At 35.5% G+C, this 20453-nt stretch overlaps 2 protein-coding genes across 2 annotated transcripts; one reads left to right on the plus strand and one right to left on the minus strand.

The window, feature by feature from the left end:
• On the minus strand, nt 8077–9521 carry LOC18596685 (peroxisome biogenesis protein 7). The gene has a single exon (XM_007025309.2). It carries the CDS (start codon nt 9334–9336, stop codon nt 8386–8388), a length of 951 nt encoding a protein of 316 aa, XP_007025371.1. The 5' UTR covers nt 9337–9521; the 3' UTR covers nt 8077–8385.
• Nucleotides 13472–14850, plus strand: LOC18596686 (probable cytochrome P450 556A1). Its single transcript, XM_007025310.2, has one exon. The coding sequence runs from the start codon at nt 13671–13673 to the stop codon at nt 14262–14264; it is 594 nt and encodes a 197-aa protein (XP_007025372.1). The 5' UTR covers nt 13472–13670; the 3' UTR covers nt 14265–14850.

A 20453-nucleotide genomic window follows, 5' to 3' on the forward strand; every position in this document is an offset into this window, starting at 1 on the left:
TATATATATATATATATATATATATATATATGTATTTATTTAAATTTTATTATTTCTTCGCATGTCATACACGAGTTAATTAATAGTAATAGAGAATTCAAACTAATTGATTAATCTTTGAAAAAAAACTTCAATTATAAATGATCCATCAAATCAAGTATTGGTGTTAAAGAGCATAATATATTTTGTCAACAATTTAAGATTAATTTTACTAAAAGCTGAAAAGATACAAGTGCATTAAAGTTAAAGCAGGAAAAGAATGATTTGGTAAAAGAAGGATATGGGTAGTTGGTGAACAGAAGGTGATATAAAACAAAGATAGGCTACTTCATTAGTGAATAGCCAAAAAAGGGTTATTGTTATCACTAAAGAGAAGAGAACACAAAGAACCTTACTTGTCTTCTTTTTCTAAAAAGGTGAAAGAACAAACAAGCGAGTGATCGATCAATGCTAGTGGAGAAAAAAGGAGTTAAAAGGAGAAAATAAGATAAAATTTTTAAATACTTTTGCAAGATGCTGCAACCTACACGTATATATGGTTAAGATAAACATTTGCAACATTTTAAAGGGAAAGTTATTAGTTCTAAAAATTGTACCCCCCCACCACAAGTGATTGCATAATGAGTAAAACCAAAATATTGGCCTAGATGTTAAGGGAAAGCCAAGCAAAAAGAAGTTGTGGGGAGTTCAGTTAATTAAGTAAGGGAAGGAAATTTACCGGAGAGGTTTAAAAGGCAGGGAACAAAATGCTCTGAGCATATTAATTAAAGTAGTTCCCTAAACAAGATTTGAGATGATTTGCAAGGATTCTTCTTCAACTTTGGCTTTGATACGTATTTGTATGTTTCTTTATGTCGTGAAAATTACCCAAAAAACAACAAAGATAAAACTCAAAAAAATCAAACAAATAAAAAAACATAAGAATTTACGTGGTTCGACCTTTTGCTTACGTCCACGAAGTGAAACTGTTCTTCTATTATTGAGAATTTAAAATACAATAAATTGACCTTTATGGTTCCCCAAACCAACCTAAAATCCTTTGCACACTATTCCTCAATAGCCTCCTAAGAACACTCACCCAAACCACTCTAACTCCACCTAGAGCAAAAGACAGAATTACAAAGTGTTCCCTCTCTAGAGCTCTCAAAGCACTACTTGTAATTCTAAAGCTTAGAGATTTACTTTTATAGTATAAAAATTCAAAGTAAAATGTGATTAGAACTCGATGTGGAATAAGATGTTTAAAAGCATACAACTACTCAATATTGTATACAAACAAAAATCCTAATCAAATACGATCTAAAATTCTAGTCAACCTAAAACTTAATAAATCTCCACCTTTGACTTGAATTCAAACTCCTTAAACATCTTCCACCAGTTGCACTTAATTGCAACTTCCTAACTCCACCTACTTTCTAACACCTTAAACAACTCTCCAAGCATAAGACTTTCCATATTATTGGCTTTTATAATTAGCACGACTACACATACCAAATCAAGCATGGTCCAACACTCGATTCTACAAAACGGCCAATGCACCTGTGTAGTCGTCAAGTCAATGGCACTAATTGACTTTGGAAAGGGACCTCGACGACCCATCTAATTTCCTACTGGCAACATTTTTCATCCTTTCACCATCGTCTACACCATAGGAATCTTTCAGCACCTCCTTGGCAAATGAAATCTCACTTTCGTAGCTACCATCCCCTGTGCACTATTCCCATCCTTTCGAGGCCTCACATTCTAGACAATACAAGTCATTATGCAAATTCTCCCTCATTAGGACCATGTCGCATTGTGTGACTTTTACTACTCCATCACAATCAGAATATTCATACCCTCTGGAGTCTAACAGACTTAATGATATTATGGCATGCTTGGTTCACTGAAAAGAATAGAATAAGAATAGAATAGTCATTCCAAGGGAATAGAATAGAATAGAAGAAGAATAATTATTATGTAGATTGGTTCATGAGAATGGAATAAGATAGAAATTGCTATTATTACTTATTCAATTATTTTGTTGGCAGAAATCTTTTAAGAATGGTTAAAGAATAATGGGTAAATGATAAAAATACCCTTTATTAAAATTTAAAGATTTTTTAATTAAAAAACAAAAAGAACTATGATGAAAAATAAATACTCTTTATTAAAATTAAAAAAATTATTTTGTTACAAGATAAAAATATTCTGAGCAATAAAATCAAAATAACTTTTACTATAATTAAATAATATTTTCACCAAAATACAAACATATTTTTATTATAATTTAATAATATTTTGTATTAGAAGATAATTAAACCTTTTATTATAATTAAATAATATTTAATATTAAAAGATAAAATATATTCTTCATTAAATTTAAATAATACAAAATAATATTCTTTGTTACATTTATTATATTCAAATAATAATATTAAGTAATATGCTTTATAATATTTATTATAATGAAATAATATTTAAATATTTTCATTTCCCTTTTTTTGAAAATGAAGTAAAAAATTTTGTCTTTTGTGCTTTAGAGAGAGGAGTGAGGAAGAAAAAGAAAAAAATAGGTTTAGTATTTTTTATAAGATAATTTTTTAAATTGTAAAAGGGTATATTTATCTAATCAATTTTTTTTCTTATTCCTAACAATTTGGAATAGCTATTACCAAAGGAGGCTTTAGTAATGGCTGTTCAAGCTTATCTTGGAATGGTTATTCTGAAGAATAATCATTCCATTGAACCAAATGCAGCTTTATCTCAAGAATGAAAATAGAGATGGAATGGCTATTCCATTCCCCCCAACCAAGCATGCCCTTAGATTCTTACACATCTTTAGGACATAGGTCACACCATCAAAATAGCACACAACCCTATCAAACATTTTAATTTTCACCACTCCAAGTCCCATGACCTTCACTATTGACTTATTACTCAAAGTCAAATTTCCAGCCAACTCTTCTTAAAGTAAATCAAAATAATCTTTTTGATAACATATATGAGTGGCAGAAGTAGAATCTAAATACCAATCAAAATTTGCATTCATATTTTCTGAGATTGTAAAGGCATCACAATCATCACCTTCAACAAGGAAAGCACACTCACCTTTGTTCTCGTTACTTTCATCCTTTCTTGTAGGACAATTCCTTTTAATATGTCCACACCCTTTGCATTGAAAGCATTGAATATTGTTGAATCTAGACTTATCACCTTTAGATCCTTTAGCGATTGACTTCCTCCTACGAACCTCAGTTACCAATGCCAAGCCACTTGGATCTCTATCCCCTTCTTTACTTTCTTTCAAACTTCATGAGACATTAACATTGCTTGTGTTTGTTCTAACGTTATTGTATCCATCCCACATATCAAAGATTACACAAATACCTCATAGGAGTCTGAAAGCGAAGCTAGGAACAAAAGTGCCTTTTCCTCTTCTTCCACCTTCATATCAACCTTTTTCAACTGATCAATGATCACATCGAATTCATTCATATGCTTCATGAGGTCTCCATTCTCCTTCATCTTTAAGCGATACAACTTTCACCTAAGCTGCAACTTGTTAGAAAGACTTTTCGTCAAGTAAATTTTCTCTAACTTTGCCCAAAATCTTGGAGCAGAATCCTCATCAATAACATGGTTAAACACGTTATCTTCAATGCAAAGCCGAATAGTGCTCACACACCTTTACTCCAACTCTACCCATTAAACATCCTTCATGTCATTTGATTGCCTTCCCTCTTTTTCTAGCAAGGGGCGCATTACACCTTGCTGCACAAGGAAATCTTTTATCATTCTTTGTCAGTGCGTAAAACTAGTCTTCCCATCAAACTTCTCAATTGAAAAATTCGTAGAACTAATAACTTTCGACATTCTTGTTGAATCTTGAATTTAGTAAACTCGAAACTCTTATACCAGTTTGTTGTGAAAATTGCCCAAGAAACAACAAAGATAAAACTCAGAGAAATCAATCAAACAAAAAAACACAAGAATTTACGTGGTTCAACCTCTTACCTACGTCCACGGAATGAAACTATTCTTTTATTATTGAGAATTTAAAGTATAATAAATTGACTTTTATAGTTCTCTAAACCAACCCAAGATCCCTTACACATTCTTCCTCAATAACCTCCCAAGAACTCACTCAAACCACTCTAGCTCCACCTAGAGCAAAAGACAAAGTTACAATGTGTTCCCTCTCTAGAGCTCTCAAAGCACTACTTGTAATTCTAAAGTCTAGAGATCCACTTTTATACTATAAAAGTCCAAAGTAGAATGTGATTAAGACTCTATGTGAATAAAAAGTTTAAAACCATACAACTACTCAATGTTGTACACAAATAAGAATCCTAATTAAATAAGATCTAGAATTTTAGTAAACTTAAAACTCAACATTTTAAGTAAAATGACTGATATAACTTGTAAGAAATGAGAATTTAATTAAGTTGTGTCGTTGTAATGTCGAACGATACCATGTCAACTAGTTGTCAATTTGAAGGATAAGCACAGTCAAAATCCATAAACAAAGATAATTCGGTGCATTGAACATCTCGAGCGCATTTCCACACCCCTTTTCATTGGCAATGACATTTCATAAGGGTTTAGATTGTCAAAATCGACCCCCAAAAGTCGATAGAACCAAGAAAAACCCATAGTGCCTAGCACTACCAGGTTCCTGGTATAAATTCAAATTAAGATAACCTGGGAATTTAACAAAATTGTTTTCCACTTCTTTTGACATCAATTGTCCTAGAGTTGGAATAAACTTTCCATATCCTCGAGTTTGGATCATGTTTGCCACAATCAATTCCATTGTTAGATAAACTTTCCATGTTTTCTTTGTCCTCTTGGATGATGTGCTATACAACTCACTGCCATAAACTCACTCATATTAGATTTTGCATATCTTCTACCAAAAAAGCAATTTGTAAGAGTACTTATGTCTCGTAGATAGATATTGTTAATTGTTCTCAAATTGCTTTCCTAAAAACGAGAACAATCTCATTGTTGTGCTAGGCATCTTGTAACAAAAGCTTCCCAAAATAGCATCTATACAGATTCATATTTCCAAAGGAACATTGTCTGCAAGAATCGATGACTCTTTTAATAAGTATACATATAAGACAAAAATTGAATAACACTCAAGTTGTTGCTTCACAAATTTTCCCAACAGTGTGAATTCATCAATCTCCTTCACTTGTGACACTAATAGACACAATGGATTACAAAATGTGATGCTGCACTTTGATTAGCCATCAAAACATCAACCTATTAATGGTTAAACAGGGGGAATAATTTTTCAAGGTTAAAGCCAATTCTATGTATGGTAATGTTAATTTTATAATAATAAACAGGTTAGTACCGTAAAGCCTTCTCACGTCTTAACTAACAAGAACATATCCTAAAACTTAAACTCCTAACCTCTTATCTAGGACTTCTTCAAAACCCTTCCAAGCACCATCAAGTCATTGATCCCTGGTCTTAATAGCTTTCCTTGAATGATCTAACAATGAGATATACTTTAATTTTAATATGTACAACCTGACACCCCATGTCAAGAGTTTGAAACTTTAACCAAGTTTCGTGTAACGCTTTAGCTTTATGTACGTAAGATTAAGTCTGCCTTAATGAGGATTCTTGAATATTGACGCAGAAACGCAAAATAAATAAATATGAAAAAAGAGATTGGGAAGGACAAATAAGTATTATCACTCCAATGAGAGAAAACAAAATACCTAAGATCTAAACACAAAAGTAAATTGCTTGATTCAGCAAACATGATTTGATTACCTTACAATAACTCCTATAGGTGCTATTTATAATAACCTACTTGACCTAAATTTAGTATGCAAATAAAAATAAATATGAAAGTACCTAACCTAAACTTTTTTGAAATACAAGAAAAGTAAAGTTCTAAAACTACACTTACTTGATGAGCAAGTAATCAACAAGAAAAACTTTATTTTTGGAGACGACAACTGATGGACCCTTGCATGTGGTTGGCTCAACAGTCTACGTGAGTTGGATTGTTCACGAATCTGCAAACTGTGACATTCTCCTCCACTTGATTTAGGCAACGCCCTCATGGTTTCTCTCCACCACAAGTCTTCATCGAATTCCCCACAAGAGTCGTGGGTGTGTTGAAGGCAATTTTTCTCTAACCATATCGAGGAACACTTCTTAATTAGGATGTGTTTTGCCATGTGGATTTCTAGCTCGCAACTAGCCAGTGTCATCCAAGTACATAGCTCTTATGTGTGCAATGCCTCCGTTTGCGACACATACAAGATTTGAGCTTGACGCGTAAGTAGTGTTAAAACTCAGTGAATCAAATCTCTTTTGTCCCATAAGGAAATCGCAAAACACATCTTTTGAGTACTTGTCTATCATCAATTCATCTAACCTCACATTGTGATGAATTCACGAATCCCCCGTGTTGTGCCATCCTTTGCGAAGCTTATAGCTATTGACCCCAGTTGCTCGATGCTATCTTTGACCCATTCGAAGTTGCTCCACACCTCATGATTGATAACCATCTCACTGCGAGATACACGATTATCCAATACTTGCAAGATGTCCTTAGACTCATAACGCTCCGTGGCACGTGTATACGTAGTTTCCCTGTTTGCAACGCTCACACCATCTTGAACCAAAAAGTTCAAGCAAGACGTGCTTTGGTCACCAATTGATGTCATTCTCTCTCTCAATCTTCAAACCATGTGATACCTAACTTTAAAAAGCGTGCCTCTAAAACCAACTATCACGAGCTTAGAACTTTAGTCAAGTTATGTGCGACGCTTTGACCTTATGTACGTAAGACTAAGCAAACTTTAACAAGGATTCTTGAATATTGGCACATAAACATAAAGAAAACAAATATGAAAAAAGAGATTGGTGAAAATAAATAAATATTATTGCTCTCATGAGATAAAAACAAAGTACCTAAGATCTAAGCACAAAAGTAAATTACTTGATTCGACAAACTTGATTTGAACGCCCCATAATGACTTCTAAAGATGTTATTTATAATAACCTACTTGACCTAAACTTGGTGTGCAAGTAAAAGTAAATATGGAAGTATCTAACCTAGACTTCTTTTGATTACAAGAAAAGTAAAGTCTTAAAACTACACCTACTTGATGAACAAGTAATCAACCAGGAAAACTTTATTTCTGGAAAGTATTCTAACTGCCCTAGAATACTTTGCTTGGCTGTTTAGGCAGTAGCCGATGGACCCCTACATGTGGACTACCTCAACACACACACACACACACACACACATCTGACTCTAGGTAAAGAAGTTGGAAGTCAAAGCCAAAAAGGTAAATGAGGATAGGTTTCTTCTAAGCGCACACACACACACACACACACACACACATACACATCTGACTCTAGGTAAAGAAGTTGGAAGTCAAAGCCAAAAAGGTAAATGAGGATAGGTTTCTTCTAAGAGTTGTGATCTTCCAAATTTATTTACCAGATAAAATGCTGTCCATTGACACTAGCAAGACCAGACATCAGGGGAGGATGGCTCCTCATAAATCTTATACAACCCAACCCAACCCAAGGCAAAAATGGTTTGAGCAGCTCTTCACTCCTTCTTTGTATATTTTGATATAGATTAAATGCAAGATGAAAGTTCTACACTTGCTTATGGTGTATAATTTGCCTTACAGATTCGAAACAAGTTGTGAATGCTAACCACGGTCAGAGACATTAAAAACCAGTATCAACACTCTAAAGTCTCACAGTCTCTAACATATAAACGACTCACTTGAAAAGGTAGAGGTACCAAATAGTACTTCTTTAGACATGGGAGTATAGTTTGTACACAGGACTCTCCATCTGCAGCCATGATATGAAACGCTCCCTTTCTATCATTTGTGAGAAACATATGCCATGAAACAGAAACTAGAAAGGATGGCAACTTGCAAGCCCTAAAGAACATAGGACATGCTTGGTTGGGGGAAATGGAATAACCATTCCTCCCCTATTCTCATTCTTGAGATAAAGCTGCATTTGGTTTAATAGAATGACATAGAGTAAATGTTGCACAAATAGTTGTAAAACAAAGAAGAAAACTCAAAATAAATGTGTAAGGTAAAATATAAACTTCTTTGCTTTATTAGAATTGATATACAGGGGATTGATATTCAATACAGTAAGGATAAGTTATTCATCAAGAACAAATGCAATTCTGGAAAGGCATGACATAGGTATACCAAATTACAATTAACTACAACAACACCATCATGCCCCATTATCAATCCCCTCCCAAGTATATCATTCATCAGTTTCTACCTATTCAAAGATCAAAACCACTCCAGTGTTCATTCTAATTATGATAATGAATTATACCAAAACCAAACCAAATAAAAGAGAAAGATGTAAAGACTTTCCTTTTTAAGCTCTGGGGTCCATTCCCTGTTGCCAAACATAAACAAGCTCATCCCAGCCAGTACTAGCCATGAGTCCATCAACAAGCACACTCAGGTCCACCCCAACTGCGAACTCTGTATGATGATCATACCTTCCAACAAGTGCATCTTCCACCATAAAATCCCACAAACAAACCGTCATATCATACGAACAAGACACAATCAAATTCCTCCTATGCGGCGAAAACTTAATCTTCCTAACAGCATAACCGTGACCATTAAGAACTGAAACCGGCACCCTATAATTCCTAACATCCCAGATTTTAATGCTCTTATCTACACTTGCACTAGCAATCAAACAATCATCATACTTATTCCAATCACAAGACAAGATTTCGTGTTCGTGACCCGGGATTATCATCGTTGAACCGGGTTCTCTAACGTCCCAGATTCTTACCGTACAGTCACCTGAAGCCGAGGCGAAAACATCGGCGTGTTTGGGGTTCCACGAGGCGGAATACACGCAGTACGCATGTTCCCGAAAAGTGCGGAGGGAACCAGGGCGGTCGAGGGTCCAGAGCTTGACGGAATCGTCCCATGAAGCGGAGAGGAATGAGTCGCGCCGCGTGGGGTTGTAATCTAGACCGTGGACTTCACGGGCGTGTTCTTTGAGGGAGCGGAGAGGGTTGGAGTGAGGAGGGAGGGCGGTGTCGTAGATTTTTATGGAGCCATCGGCGATGGCGGCGACGAGGACCGAGTCGTGCGATTCGGACCAAGCGACGTCATAGACTCCGTCGGCGGTGTCGAAGGCGATGAGTTCGTTGATGACTGGGGAGCTCGGGGACAGGTCGATGACGTGGACACGACCGTTGCCTAATATGCCGAAGTTTTGGGCGGTTGCTACGGCCAAACGGGACTCGTAAAAGGGCGAGAACTTAACAGAGTAGCCATTGAACGGGGTTTTGAAAACAGGCATCGTTGATATTCAGTATCCGGAGTGTTGACCGTACAGCGAAGCAGAAAAGATGGGGACTTTCTTCCGGGATTTGATATTTTGGTGGGTATAGATTTGGTTTTTCTAGGTTTTGGATGAGGTTGGTTGCAGAATTGCAGCTCAACTTTACAAAGCTGTCCCGGGAATTGCCTTTTCTCTGGGCTCAATTGGATTAAAACCTGAGAATTGGCCAGATTCTGTAGAACAAACTTGGGCTCAACAAATGTCTTTTATAGCAAATGGGCCAGATTTGGGGCTAACTTTGGTGACCGATCAGAGCTAAAAAGTAAATATCCTTGAATTTTAATAATATAATAATTAAAAAATTTTTAAACTATTTAAAAATATTAACTAATAATTGATCAACAATTATTAGTGGTGCTAACATATCATAATAGATTATAATATAATATAATAACATGATTGTATGATATTTTGATTTTCTATATCAAGTCACGTCATTATCATATTAATACTATGTGAATATAAAATGATAAATAATATTTTAATTAATAATAATTAGTCAATGATTAATAAAAAGAGTATATTTTATCAAAAATAAAAACTTAAGAATTTAATTAATCATAATAGAAGAAATAATAAAAGCGCTCAATTCTTTTAAAATAATTCAAGGTTTTTTCAAATATTATACCTTTACTTTCAAAGAAAAATTATGCCCATAAATACCAAAACTCACTATGGGTTGTATGGTAAAAAATGTTGTGGTGCGACAGAGTAATAAAGTTTCAACAATCATGCAACCTGTCTCAGGGGATTTCTTAGAATGAGAAAACAATAAATTAGGTCTCTTAAAGTAGTGATTGTTTTAGGTATAAATTCAATGTCTTTTGGGCAGTCACTCAAGTATGAATTTTGTAGGTTGTTGTTAAGGAGTTAGAAGGGCCCTTTGCCTTCAAATTTTGTGGGGTGCTAGACGTGGAGCGAGGAGGGCGACCGAAGGAGCGATCAGGGGAAGCTGGCCTGTCCGGTTTGAAATCGGCAGTACACAACAGCCTGGAACAGTACACTTGCTGATGCCTGCCTGCCCCAACTGCATTGTCCCCTAAACTCACTCGCCCAATTTTTGGGTTGGCCTCACTCTTTATATTGGGCTCAGAGGAAACTCTGCCCTAACGGGTTTACTTCAATCTACTAATTTCTTTGCCTTGATATTTAGAAGTATTACGTTCGAGTATCGGTGCCCTCTAGTCGATACTATTTAAAATGTAAATTTTTAACAAGGTGAGTGAAAATTTACATATTTATGGTTTTTTTTTTAAATCATGATTTTATATATAATGAAGGAGAGATTACGAAAATGTCGAGTCAAGTCTAAAATCATAAAAAAAAAATTAAAAACTCATATAAGCATTATAATTTTCACTCGAAAAAACGATGTCATGAAAGAAACAGCTATCCACCGAAAATATTTACCCAAACCCAATCCTCAAAGAAATTAAAAAAGAAGAAAAAAAACAAAATTATATATGCCTTTATAATTAGGTTTTTTTCTGCTCTATTTTTTGGTATTAAGTACTACAAGAATGAGTCTATTAATACTATGCTGGTACTTAGAAAGGACAATAGAGTTTTAAACAAGACTAAAGCAAGTAGTCGTAATAAATAATAGCAAGCAACATTTAATTCATGAACTCTTTTGTACTCTTCTTTTTATATATGGAATTAATAAACAAAGACCCGCAAGTTTAGAAATGGTGTTGAAGTCAAGTCGGCCAGAATTGGAGTTTTCCTAAACAACCTCATTGATGAGGTTCGGTTTCATTTGACCCCATTATTTAATACTTATCTTCATGCCTTTCCTCGAGGCAAAATTTATTGGTAGGTAACAAAATATCGAAACAAAAATACAAAATTATGTAACAAATGTGAAAAAAAAAATATTATCGGTTTAATCAATATCACGTCAGCATAATTAATATTAGATTAATATATAATTAATATCATATCAATATAAAAGTATCACGTCATTCAATAATAGAGTTAAAATTTCACATTTAAGGAGTGAATAAAAAGTAAGTCAATCATGAGATCTTAGGACATTAGGGTTTGAAAAATAATTCTATTGTAATATGTTTTATTTTAGTTATTAAATCTATTAAAATTAGTAGATAACTAATTGCTGTGAAAACATCTCACTAGACAAAAAAATTATTATAAGCGTAAAATTATAAAATTAAAAAAAAATAAAATATATTATGAAATTTTAAAATTTTTAAGAGGACAAGGACCCTATAACGCCTCATTTCTTCCATCACTAACGTCATCTTAATCAATGTCGTGTCAACTTGGTCAAACTTTAGAAAGTGTAGTTAACAAAATTAAAATTTGAATTGATGTTAACAAATTTGAAAAAAATGTAAAAAATCAATTTATACAAATTATTGTAGAGTGATTAAATTTACATTTTTCATAGAGAGAGACTAAAAGCATAATTTGACTAATTTTTTTTATCTCTATATTTTTTTTAAACCATTTGATAAGAAAAAAATTTGTTCTATGTGTAGTATACTCAAATGGTATTTTTGGAATAAAAATGAAAACATAATAAGGGGGGAAAGGCAAAGGAGATGTGAATTAAATCAATCTTGAATATGAATTGATTAGTTTAAGTGAAGAAAAGGAATTTGGTCCAAAAGAGCACATGACTAAAAGTACAGTCTTTTTGCCCAATGTGATTGATGTTTAATTTGAAGGGACCCATATTTTAACATCTAGTAATTTGTTTAATCATAGTTAAGGTGATTAAAGGGTCTTAAAGTATGGTAGGACAGTCAAATAAGTTCTCATGAGAAAAAAAGAGACAATGGATTTGGTGAGCTAATTCAGCAATCAACAAGAGAGGGAAGGGTTTGGGGCAAGATTCTTTGATAGGGTGCAATACAATACCAAAACCCTTCAAAATTCAATGGACCCTCTTCTCTCCATACTATCACATGTTGCCCACTAACATCTACATCTGAACCATTTAATTGGCGGGCCACAGCTTGGATGGGACATTACTCAAATTAACAGGCAATCAAACCATTTAAACAGTTTTTAACTACCTTGTTTTCTTGTGGCAAATCCTCAATGTGGTCACAACACTTAATTGGTTGGCCCCTAGTGAAAATGAAAATATGCACATCAAATCAAAGCCAATTTAATATCCTCTTTCAAGGGATTAGCTCGATTTTTTTTTTTTTTTACTTTTTGGTGGTCATGATGTAGCTTTTTGAAATTTTCATGGTTACTTGCAAAAGAATCTTTTAAACTACTGTATGTGAAAGGGGAACTCAAGACAATCACTCTCACATGAAGATTTTGGAAGTTAAATCAAGAAATGAGCTAAGGAGTTAGGAATTGGGATTAATTGGTGTGTGGCAAAGTGCAAGTGGGGCTGGCTACAATTCATAGTAGCAAAAAGGTCCAAGTAGTTAGACAATTACCAGAGCAGTTGAGTCAAAGCACTTCAAAAAAGACCCTAAAAACCACAAAGGGGAGGAAGGATAAAGTGAAAGAACTCTACCATCTAAACCTCGCTTTCCAATGAAAGCCACAACCCACATGATCTTGCTTGGGGATATTGGAAGATCACAACCCCCTCTCAAAAGAAGATTTCCCTATAACCCAATTCCCCACCCCCCCTTCACACGATGCCCAATTTAACTGCAAACAAGGCCTCCCTCTCTCTCACTCACTCAATGGCCCCACACCAATACCCTCCTCACCTAATATCAGGGGCAGTTTCGGCCTTGGAAATTACACGTGTCACAAGCTGATTGAAGCAAGTGTCCTAGGCCACCACCTGGCAGGAGGGTCTTGTCCTGGCTTAGTTGGCAGTCCCAATCATGCAGCAACATGTGTCAGCCCTAAGCCCTCCAACCTTGCAAAACCAAAAACCCAAAAATTATTGATCTTATTGAAGGGAAGGAAGATGGGGGCCCTAAATGATGGATCCAAAAGGCAAAGTACAGAGTGAGGTGCAATTATTCATGCCATAGATTTCATCCTAAGCAAGTGAAGAAAAAATTCCCTCAAAAAAGCAGAGAAAAAGGAACCCAAAGAAAAAAAAAAAAGAAAAAGCTAAGAGTATATAATAAAAACATCATTTGGTGCAAATTTTATTTTTTTTTCTTTTATGTGACTGATTCCCACTCTCTTTTGAGTTAGCTAAGGCAAAAGAAAAAGAGACTTCTCTTTCTCTTCTTATATTTCTCTCTTTCCATCACTTACATCCTCCCTCCCTTTCATCTCAACTTTCTCCTCCTCCTCCTTCTTCTCTCTATGAGAGACCGATACCGAGGGAGAGAAGAGCCATGAAGAACACCATCCGGTGCTGCATCTCTTGCATTCTTCCCTGCGGAGCACTCGATGTGATTCGCATAGTACACTCCAATGGCCGCGTGGAAGAAATCAGCGGCACCATCAAAGCCAGCGAGATCATGAAGGCTCACCCTAAACACGTGTTAAAGAAACCCTCGTCTCCTGCCGATGATGGCATGGTCCCGAAAATCGTCATCGTCCCACCAGACGCAGAGCTCCAACGTGGGAAGATTTATTTCCTCATGCCAGTCCCTTCAACACCCCAAAAAACCCGATCAAAATCTTCCTCGACAACCAAGAAGAAAAAAAGAGAGAGTCTTGACAACAGCAACAGCAGCAGCAACAACAACAGAAACAGCAACGGCGGCAACAGCAACAGCCACAGCCGACAGCACCGTCACAGCCGAAGCATGAGCAACGCCAACAAGAACAACAGTATTTCAATGTCGAATCTTTTGATATCGGATCAGTACTTGAGTGAGATACTTTCAGAGAAGTTGTCAACGCAAAGGGATCGAAGAAGAGGCCGAGTTGGGGTGTGGAGACCACACTTAGAGAGCATCTCCGAGACGCCGAACGATGCTTGATGAGTTGAAGTACGCTCTATTATGGATTGTAAAAAAATGGGGTTTACAATTTTCTTCATATTTTCATATGATTCATTTTTAGAAAGAAAAAAAAAAGGTACATCCATCCATTAGGGTTCAAGAGGAACAACTTCCTATTCCTTTTCTCGTTTTCCTTTCTCTACATTTCTCTTCTGCCCCTTTAATTTTCTTTGAGCCTTGTATATATAGGCATAGAGGCAAAATAATGCAAGAGAACAAAAAAAAAAATTGAGCTGTAATTTGGAAATTGTGGTGATAATTCTTATAACACAGTTGTGGGATCTTGGGTCTGGATGCTTTGCCACAGTTACCAGATTTTTAAGTGTAATTCAAGTGACAAATCTCTTGGAAGTTGTAATTTTGTAAATGCTGAGAGAGAATTTGTGGGATTTTGTTTTTGTTAGTGCCTTAGTGGGGGAGGGTGGAAGAGTTATTACTTATAATATCCCAAGGGAAAAAATTTGAGAGGATGTTTTACTTAGAGATGATAGAGATCTTACTTGTACTATTGAGCAACTTAGCATAATTTTGTATGTGAAATATTGAATAAGATTTTGATTCTATATATGGTGATTGTGATATGATACTGCCAGTGGGAGAATAATCACCATGTTAACATTTTGCCCATAATTTGGTTTTTATCAAGATAGGGTAATTCATAGGTGTGTTTGCTCATCATTTTGGAGTGATGAATGATGCAAGTCCTTCGTCGCTTTCCAATGGTGGATAACTTAGAATTTGACATGTCGTTTTCTTTAATTATGATAAATAATATAATTTCAGATTTCCAAAGGGTTATTCAAATTGTGTTTACATAACTTTGATAATAATTTTGTTTAGTACTAGAGGGTCTTTGATCCGTACGTAATTAGCCTTCATATTTGAAAACAAGGGAAAGTCTTTTTGTTAACATAAAATCTCAGAGCAAACGTCTTGTTTTTCAATAAGAGAAAGGGAAGGGAAGTTTAATTCTAGCCAAGAATTTCCCTTACTGAGCAATCAAAATCTGTGGATTAAATCAAAAAAGAAAGAAGGAAAAATTCAGTCAATTTTGATACGTCTAAAGCCAAAGATAAAATCAAATCAGTACCATTCTTTCTTTATATGTACACTATTTTCATGAAAGGGGACACTTCATTGATAAGTGATAGATCAGAGCACATGATCAAACCTTCGTGTATATATGCGAGGTTCCACAATCCAAATCAAAAGGGGAGGCCACATGATCATGCTTTAATATGCTAGAGCCCATAAATATTCATGGCGCAGGGAATCACAATGAAATATCCCCATCAATTGAAATGAAATTTGTTTATTTTTATTTATTTAAAAAAAAAAGAAGAAGAAAAAGAAGACAGAAATTGTTTATTGAAACTCAAAGTGACTTTGAGGTGTAAGGAATAATAGACCCACATAGCTTTTTCCACCATAGAATAATTATAATTGCAGTTGCACTTGCTAGCTTGCACTAACAAAGTGGGCTTTGGAAGTAGAGGAGGAGGCATGTCTTTCAAGCATTTTTGTTCTCTTACAAGATGATTATTAGATGGTGCCAACAGCATCCTGTAAAGCTAAATTAACAGTAGAGTTTGACCTATTTATTGTCTGGATTTATTGCTGGTGGAATTTCAGTTCAGCTAGGCTTCATCATCCGCTCCTGGAGTAATCAAATCCCATTTTTCCATTTTATGTTCCTCTCTCCAATTTTTTTTTAATTTTTTATTTTTTTGTGCTTTTTCCAGTCCCACCATCTGGGGCCAACAAAAAGGTAACAGTAGTTGGATAGATATCATTGGAATTCAATCTATTTCAATTGATCCCTTTGGCATGTCAGAATTGCAGTTCATTTTTATCAGCTTCATCCAGTAAACTATTTAGTAGGTCTTTTTCCTCTCTTTTCCCCCAACCCCTTTTTTCTTTTATAGATGAAACCTTTTTCCTATACTTTAGTATATATGATAAAAGTTTTTCTAGAGCCAAAACCAAAAAAAAAAAAATTGTCAATATTATAAGCTACCTAAACTTCTGTAATTAGTCTTCACTGTTATTGAAATTTTAACTTGTACTAGAGATCGTTTTTGTGATCTTTTACCCTTCCTTCGTTTCCTGTTCAGACCGCCCCCCCCTCTTCGTCCTTTGTCTTCACCTTTTTATCTTCTCTTCCATGTGGGGAGCTTTTCAAATCTCAAAGCCACTGTTTGCCGACAAACATAGGAGGCCAAATTATGGGACGAATGATCCATGATTGGACTAACCAGTACGGGGCCGAAGGCCATGGCATATGTAATATATAGATTAAACAAGCCAGGAAGAAGTATTTCCAGGGCAAAATTCGATCCAAGATTACAAATTCCAAAACCCCTTTTTGAGGGTTTCAGCCATGGGATTTGCTATAACATCCATGCTAAGCAACTTCTAAAACTGGGAAAATCAATGTATAAGAAACAAGTTAGCTCCTTTTGTGGGTGCAGAATACTAGAACCATAAGTTGGGGAAATGCTGAAAAGGAAAATATATATATTACAATAATTCAAGCGGCGGGGGGCGCCTCTCTTTGCACTTTGTTATAATATTATCGATTTGTTAAAAAGGGTAAAGGGTCGCTATCTCTACCTTTTTATAATCTGAATTCTTTTATAGTGTTGGTTTGTTTATTTTCTTTTGCATTTGCTTCACAAAAATTTAACATCACCCCATGTTTTATACCTCCAATTTTCGATCAAAATCCTCATGCTGGATAAAATGGTTCCAAATTGGATTGTCAATCTTGTCGTCACCCATCTTTACAAGTGGCAGATTCAGAAATGGGGCCACTGCCATTAACCTACACATAAGCTATGTATTTACACACACTCTATTAGTACTATTATTTTCTTTTTCCTGTTAAATTTCTGAAAACCTTTCCTTCGTCCAAACTTGGGTTGGCCCCCCCTATGCCAATACTTTATGGTTGATGTGACTGTACACAAATCTTTATAGCATTGGCTTGTTGAGGAATATGTATTAGTTTTTGAAAGCTTTGAATATATATATATATATATGTATGTATGGGACGATTGGCTGTCTTTAATTTTGGTCAATCACTCGATCTTATCTACGGAGTAGAATATCATTAATAATTGATCAGAATATTTTGATTTAAAGCTTTCATCCGTTTCCAAATTTTCTGGTGGAAGTCATTGTTCAACAATTGGGGTTGGAGGATTGACAATGACTGCTAATTAATATTGATTTCTATGTATGCTTTTAACTGGTTTAGCTAAAGCTTGATTGTAAACGCGAAAATTAAGAATTTTGTTTCTGTAGGAGCTTAGCTCTATTGCCATGTCACGTTGATATTTATGTAGGTATGTTTGAGCTGGAAAAAAGAAAGGATATGAGCAAAAGCAAAGTACATTTTTTTTGCAGTCTAAACGTCTCCCAAAGCTTATCAAAAGGGCGACAAAAGGAGGTCGTCATCTTCAGCTAGATTTTGTTCTTTCTGACATGTAACCCACAAGAAAAAATAAAAAAGAAAGAGAGAGGCAAAGTACTTGCTTATGGTTCTTGGACATGGAAAGGCAATTAAAAAACATCAAGATAAATGGCTTTTGAACTTTTAATTACACCCTGTATCACATATATATATATATATATATATATATATAAATATATAAATTTGCTTACAGTACTCGGGGTTGTTGCAGCAGAAAAAAGCACCTTATCTCTTTCTTTCTGGTCTCTTGCTACATCTTGTATTGTATATATATTTGTACATTTCAACAAAAAAGAAGAGAAGAATTATCAAAACCAAAACTATCAAGGGATGTAAGTTTCCATCTAGGCAGTTGAGAAATGAGAAGCACATGAATAAGTTCAAAGGCAAAAGGTCGACATCAAACAAAAGCCATTCACAAACTTGAGAAAATCAAAGGGCAGAGTTTGGCGAGCCGACTTTGACATGTATATAACTTCAGGACTACACGTTTTTCTCTAATCCAATTAGTCAAGCTTGATAAAACTCTTCCCCGAAGCTTCAAAACTGCGTCAACAGTTCTTTGATATTTTGACAAGCACAACCAACCAACTCCTAACAGTAGATTTTATCTTGACCTTGATCCATGTTTAATTCACATGTAAATATTGGGGTTGGAAAAAGACGGAGTAAACGGGGGTGGTTCGAGTGGGTTCATTTATTGCTTTAATTTGTTTAATTACTACCATTTGAAAGTACTGTCAAATAATTTCCAAGACAAGCAGCCCTGTGGGATTTTGCTTTTGTCAACATAAAATTTTCACGTGTTGTTTTCTCGAATTGACATTGCCTGCACCAACCGCAATTATTAGAGGTTTCTGTGTACGGTTCCTTGTTCATAGTAGTACATATGATCATGCAACCCTTTTTCAAGTTGAAAATTCTCTTGCACACCATTTTAAGAAGGAAATCCCACGTCAGACATTTATATGTTAATTTAAATTGAAATAATTTATCTGTCCCGACTTTAATTAATAGAGAATATATTCGTGTTATATACTAGTATTAATTGGATTTACCCGAGTTTGCATGTTTTATCTTGAGGGGGTTTAAAACAAAAGGTACAAAGGCAACAGAGTTCAGATTGAAATTCAATGGGAGGAAAATTATTGAGTCTGAAATTGTTGGATTTGATTAGGGATTCCTTAAAGCAATTATTGGGTTTGAAAGGGTTGTGAGGTTGTGCTTTTTAGTGACTCACCATTGAGTAGCATATTCATTTTACATGACATGACTTGCTCTTACCCACTTTTGTATTCAATATGCTCATCTGATCAGCAATGCCTAGTTAGCACACTTTTTCTTTCGTTTACTAATTTTTTTCTCCAACAAGGGACGGTTGGCAGAGATGTTGAAGAGGCAGCAGCAGAGCAGCCTAAGCAAGGCTTAGGGAATAGGGAGCCCTAAGCCCAACATTTTAGGGCTATGAGGTGGACCATCTGATTGCAGGCAATGTTCGACGGTGGAATTCTCTTTTTATACCTAAATAAACTTTGGGTTTTTAACTTTAGTCGATTTTAAGTGCTGTATAATATATGTACATGGGGCCTTGTCTCCCTTGCTAGAGTCTAGACCAATAATAGCAAAGTAGTAAATGTCTTTTTCATGCTCAAAGCCAATAATACCAAGAGTACAAAGGAGATACACTGGTTCAACTTTAGCTCATTTAACCCTATTAATTAGTCATTCTCAACTTACCATATAAAACTGAGCATTTCAATTATGATCATCTTGGCCTTGAAAATTGAAGCACGGGGAGACATTTCAATAGATGATGATATCGAGGCACAAAACTTCGCCCCAAATTTTATGGGTCAAAAAGCAGGGCTTTGAGGGACACGTCAAAGGGCCCAACACGGCCTGAAACACTTTGCCAACAATATCGGGCAAACCCGAACCGCGAGTGAAGGACAGGACGCTATCCGGAACTCTTTCAAGGCCCTGTTTTTTTAAAAGGTTTTTTTTGTAAGTTCAACCGCATCGGTCTATTTCCCGTTCCGTTCCCGGTCAAACTAGGGAGGTTGAGAAAAACAATTTAAAAAAGGGAGAAATAGGAGCGGTAATGGAAACAACGACGTAACCAATAGGCAATTGTTGGAAGCTAACGGCGCCGAGAGCTGAGTCGAGCCGAGGCCAAAGTTAGAGTCCTTGCGGCTTACGAGTCAGTCGGCAGCCGGCACATCACTGCCGCTCATCAACATCATCCCAAACATCGACGCAACCGGTGCTCCCTCCCCCACCTCTTCTTCCCTTTTTGCCCCTTGAAACCAACGCTGATATTCAGCTTTGGGCCCTATGGAAACGCAACACGAGAATTTTCTTTATTCTCCTCTCTGGTGAGCTACTAGCCCACCACTTCATACAACATGTAATTACATCAAATTATTCCTGAAAAGTAATACGAAAAATCATTTGTGTACGTAAAAATGGAATACGGTAGAACAAAATTTGGTCACTTTGTTAAAGAAGTCAAAGATGTTCTTAATTTTCCATGGGGAGAGGAATATTGAAACCCAACCCACATGTTTGTGGCTCGACATTGCATGTGGTATGTATTGGTACATGTCATTGAAAAAGAGGCAGCAAGGCACGTTGAAGCAAAACCTTTATTCATCACGAGCTGCTTGAGACGCAGAGGGAAAGAAAAAATTTAA

Source organism: Theobroma cacao, chromosome 6 (assembly GCF_000208745.1).
Source record: "Theobroma cacao cultivar B97-61/B2 chromosome 6, Criollo_cocoa_genome_V2, whole genome shotgun sequence".
Taxonomy (NCBI): Eukaryota; Viridiplantae; Streptophyta; class Magnoliopsida; order Malvales; family Malvaceae; genus Theobroma; species Theobroma cacao.

Excerpts from the sequence above, each read along its gene's own strand:
- LOC18596685 (XM_007025309.2), bottom strand. The coding sequence starts at position 9,336 with ATGCCTGTTTTCAAAACCCCGTTCAATGGCTACTCTGTTAAGTTCTCG.
- LOC18596686 (XM_007025310.2), top strand. The coding sequence starts at position 13,671 with ATGAAGAACACCATCCGGTGCTGCATCTCTTGCATTCTTCCCTGCGGA.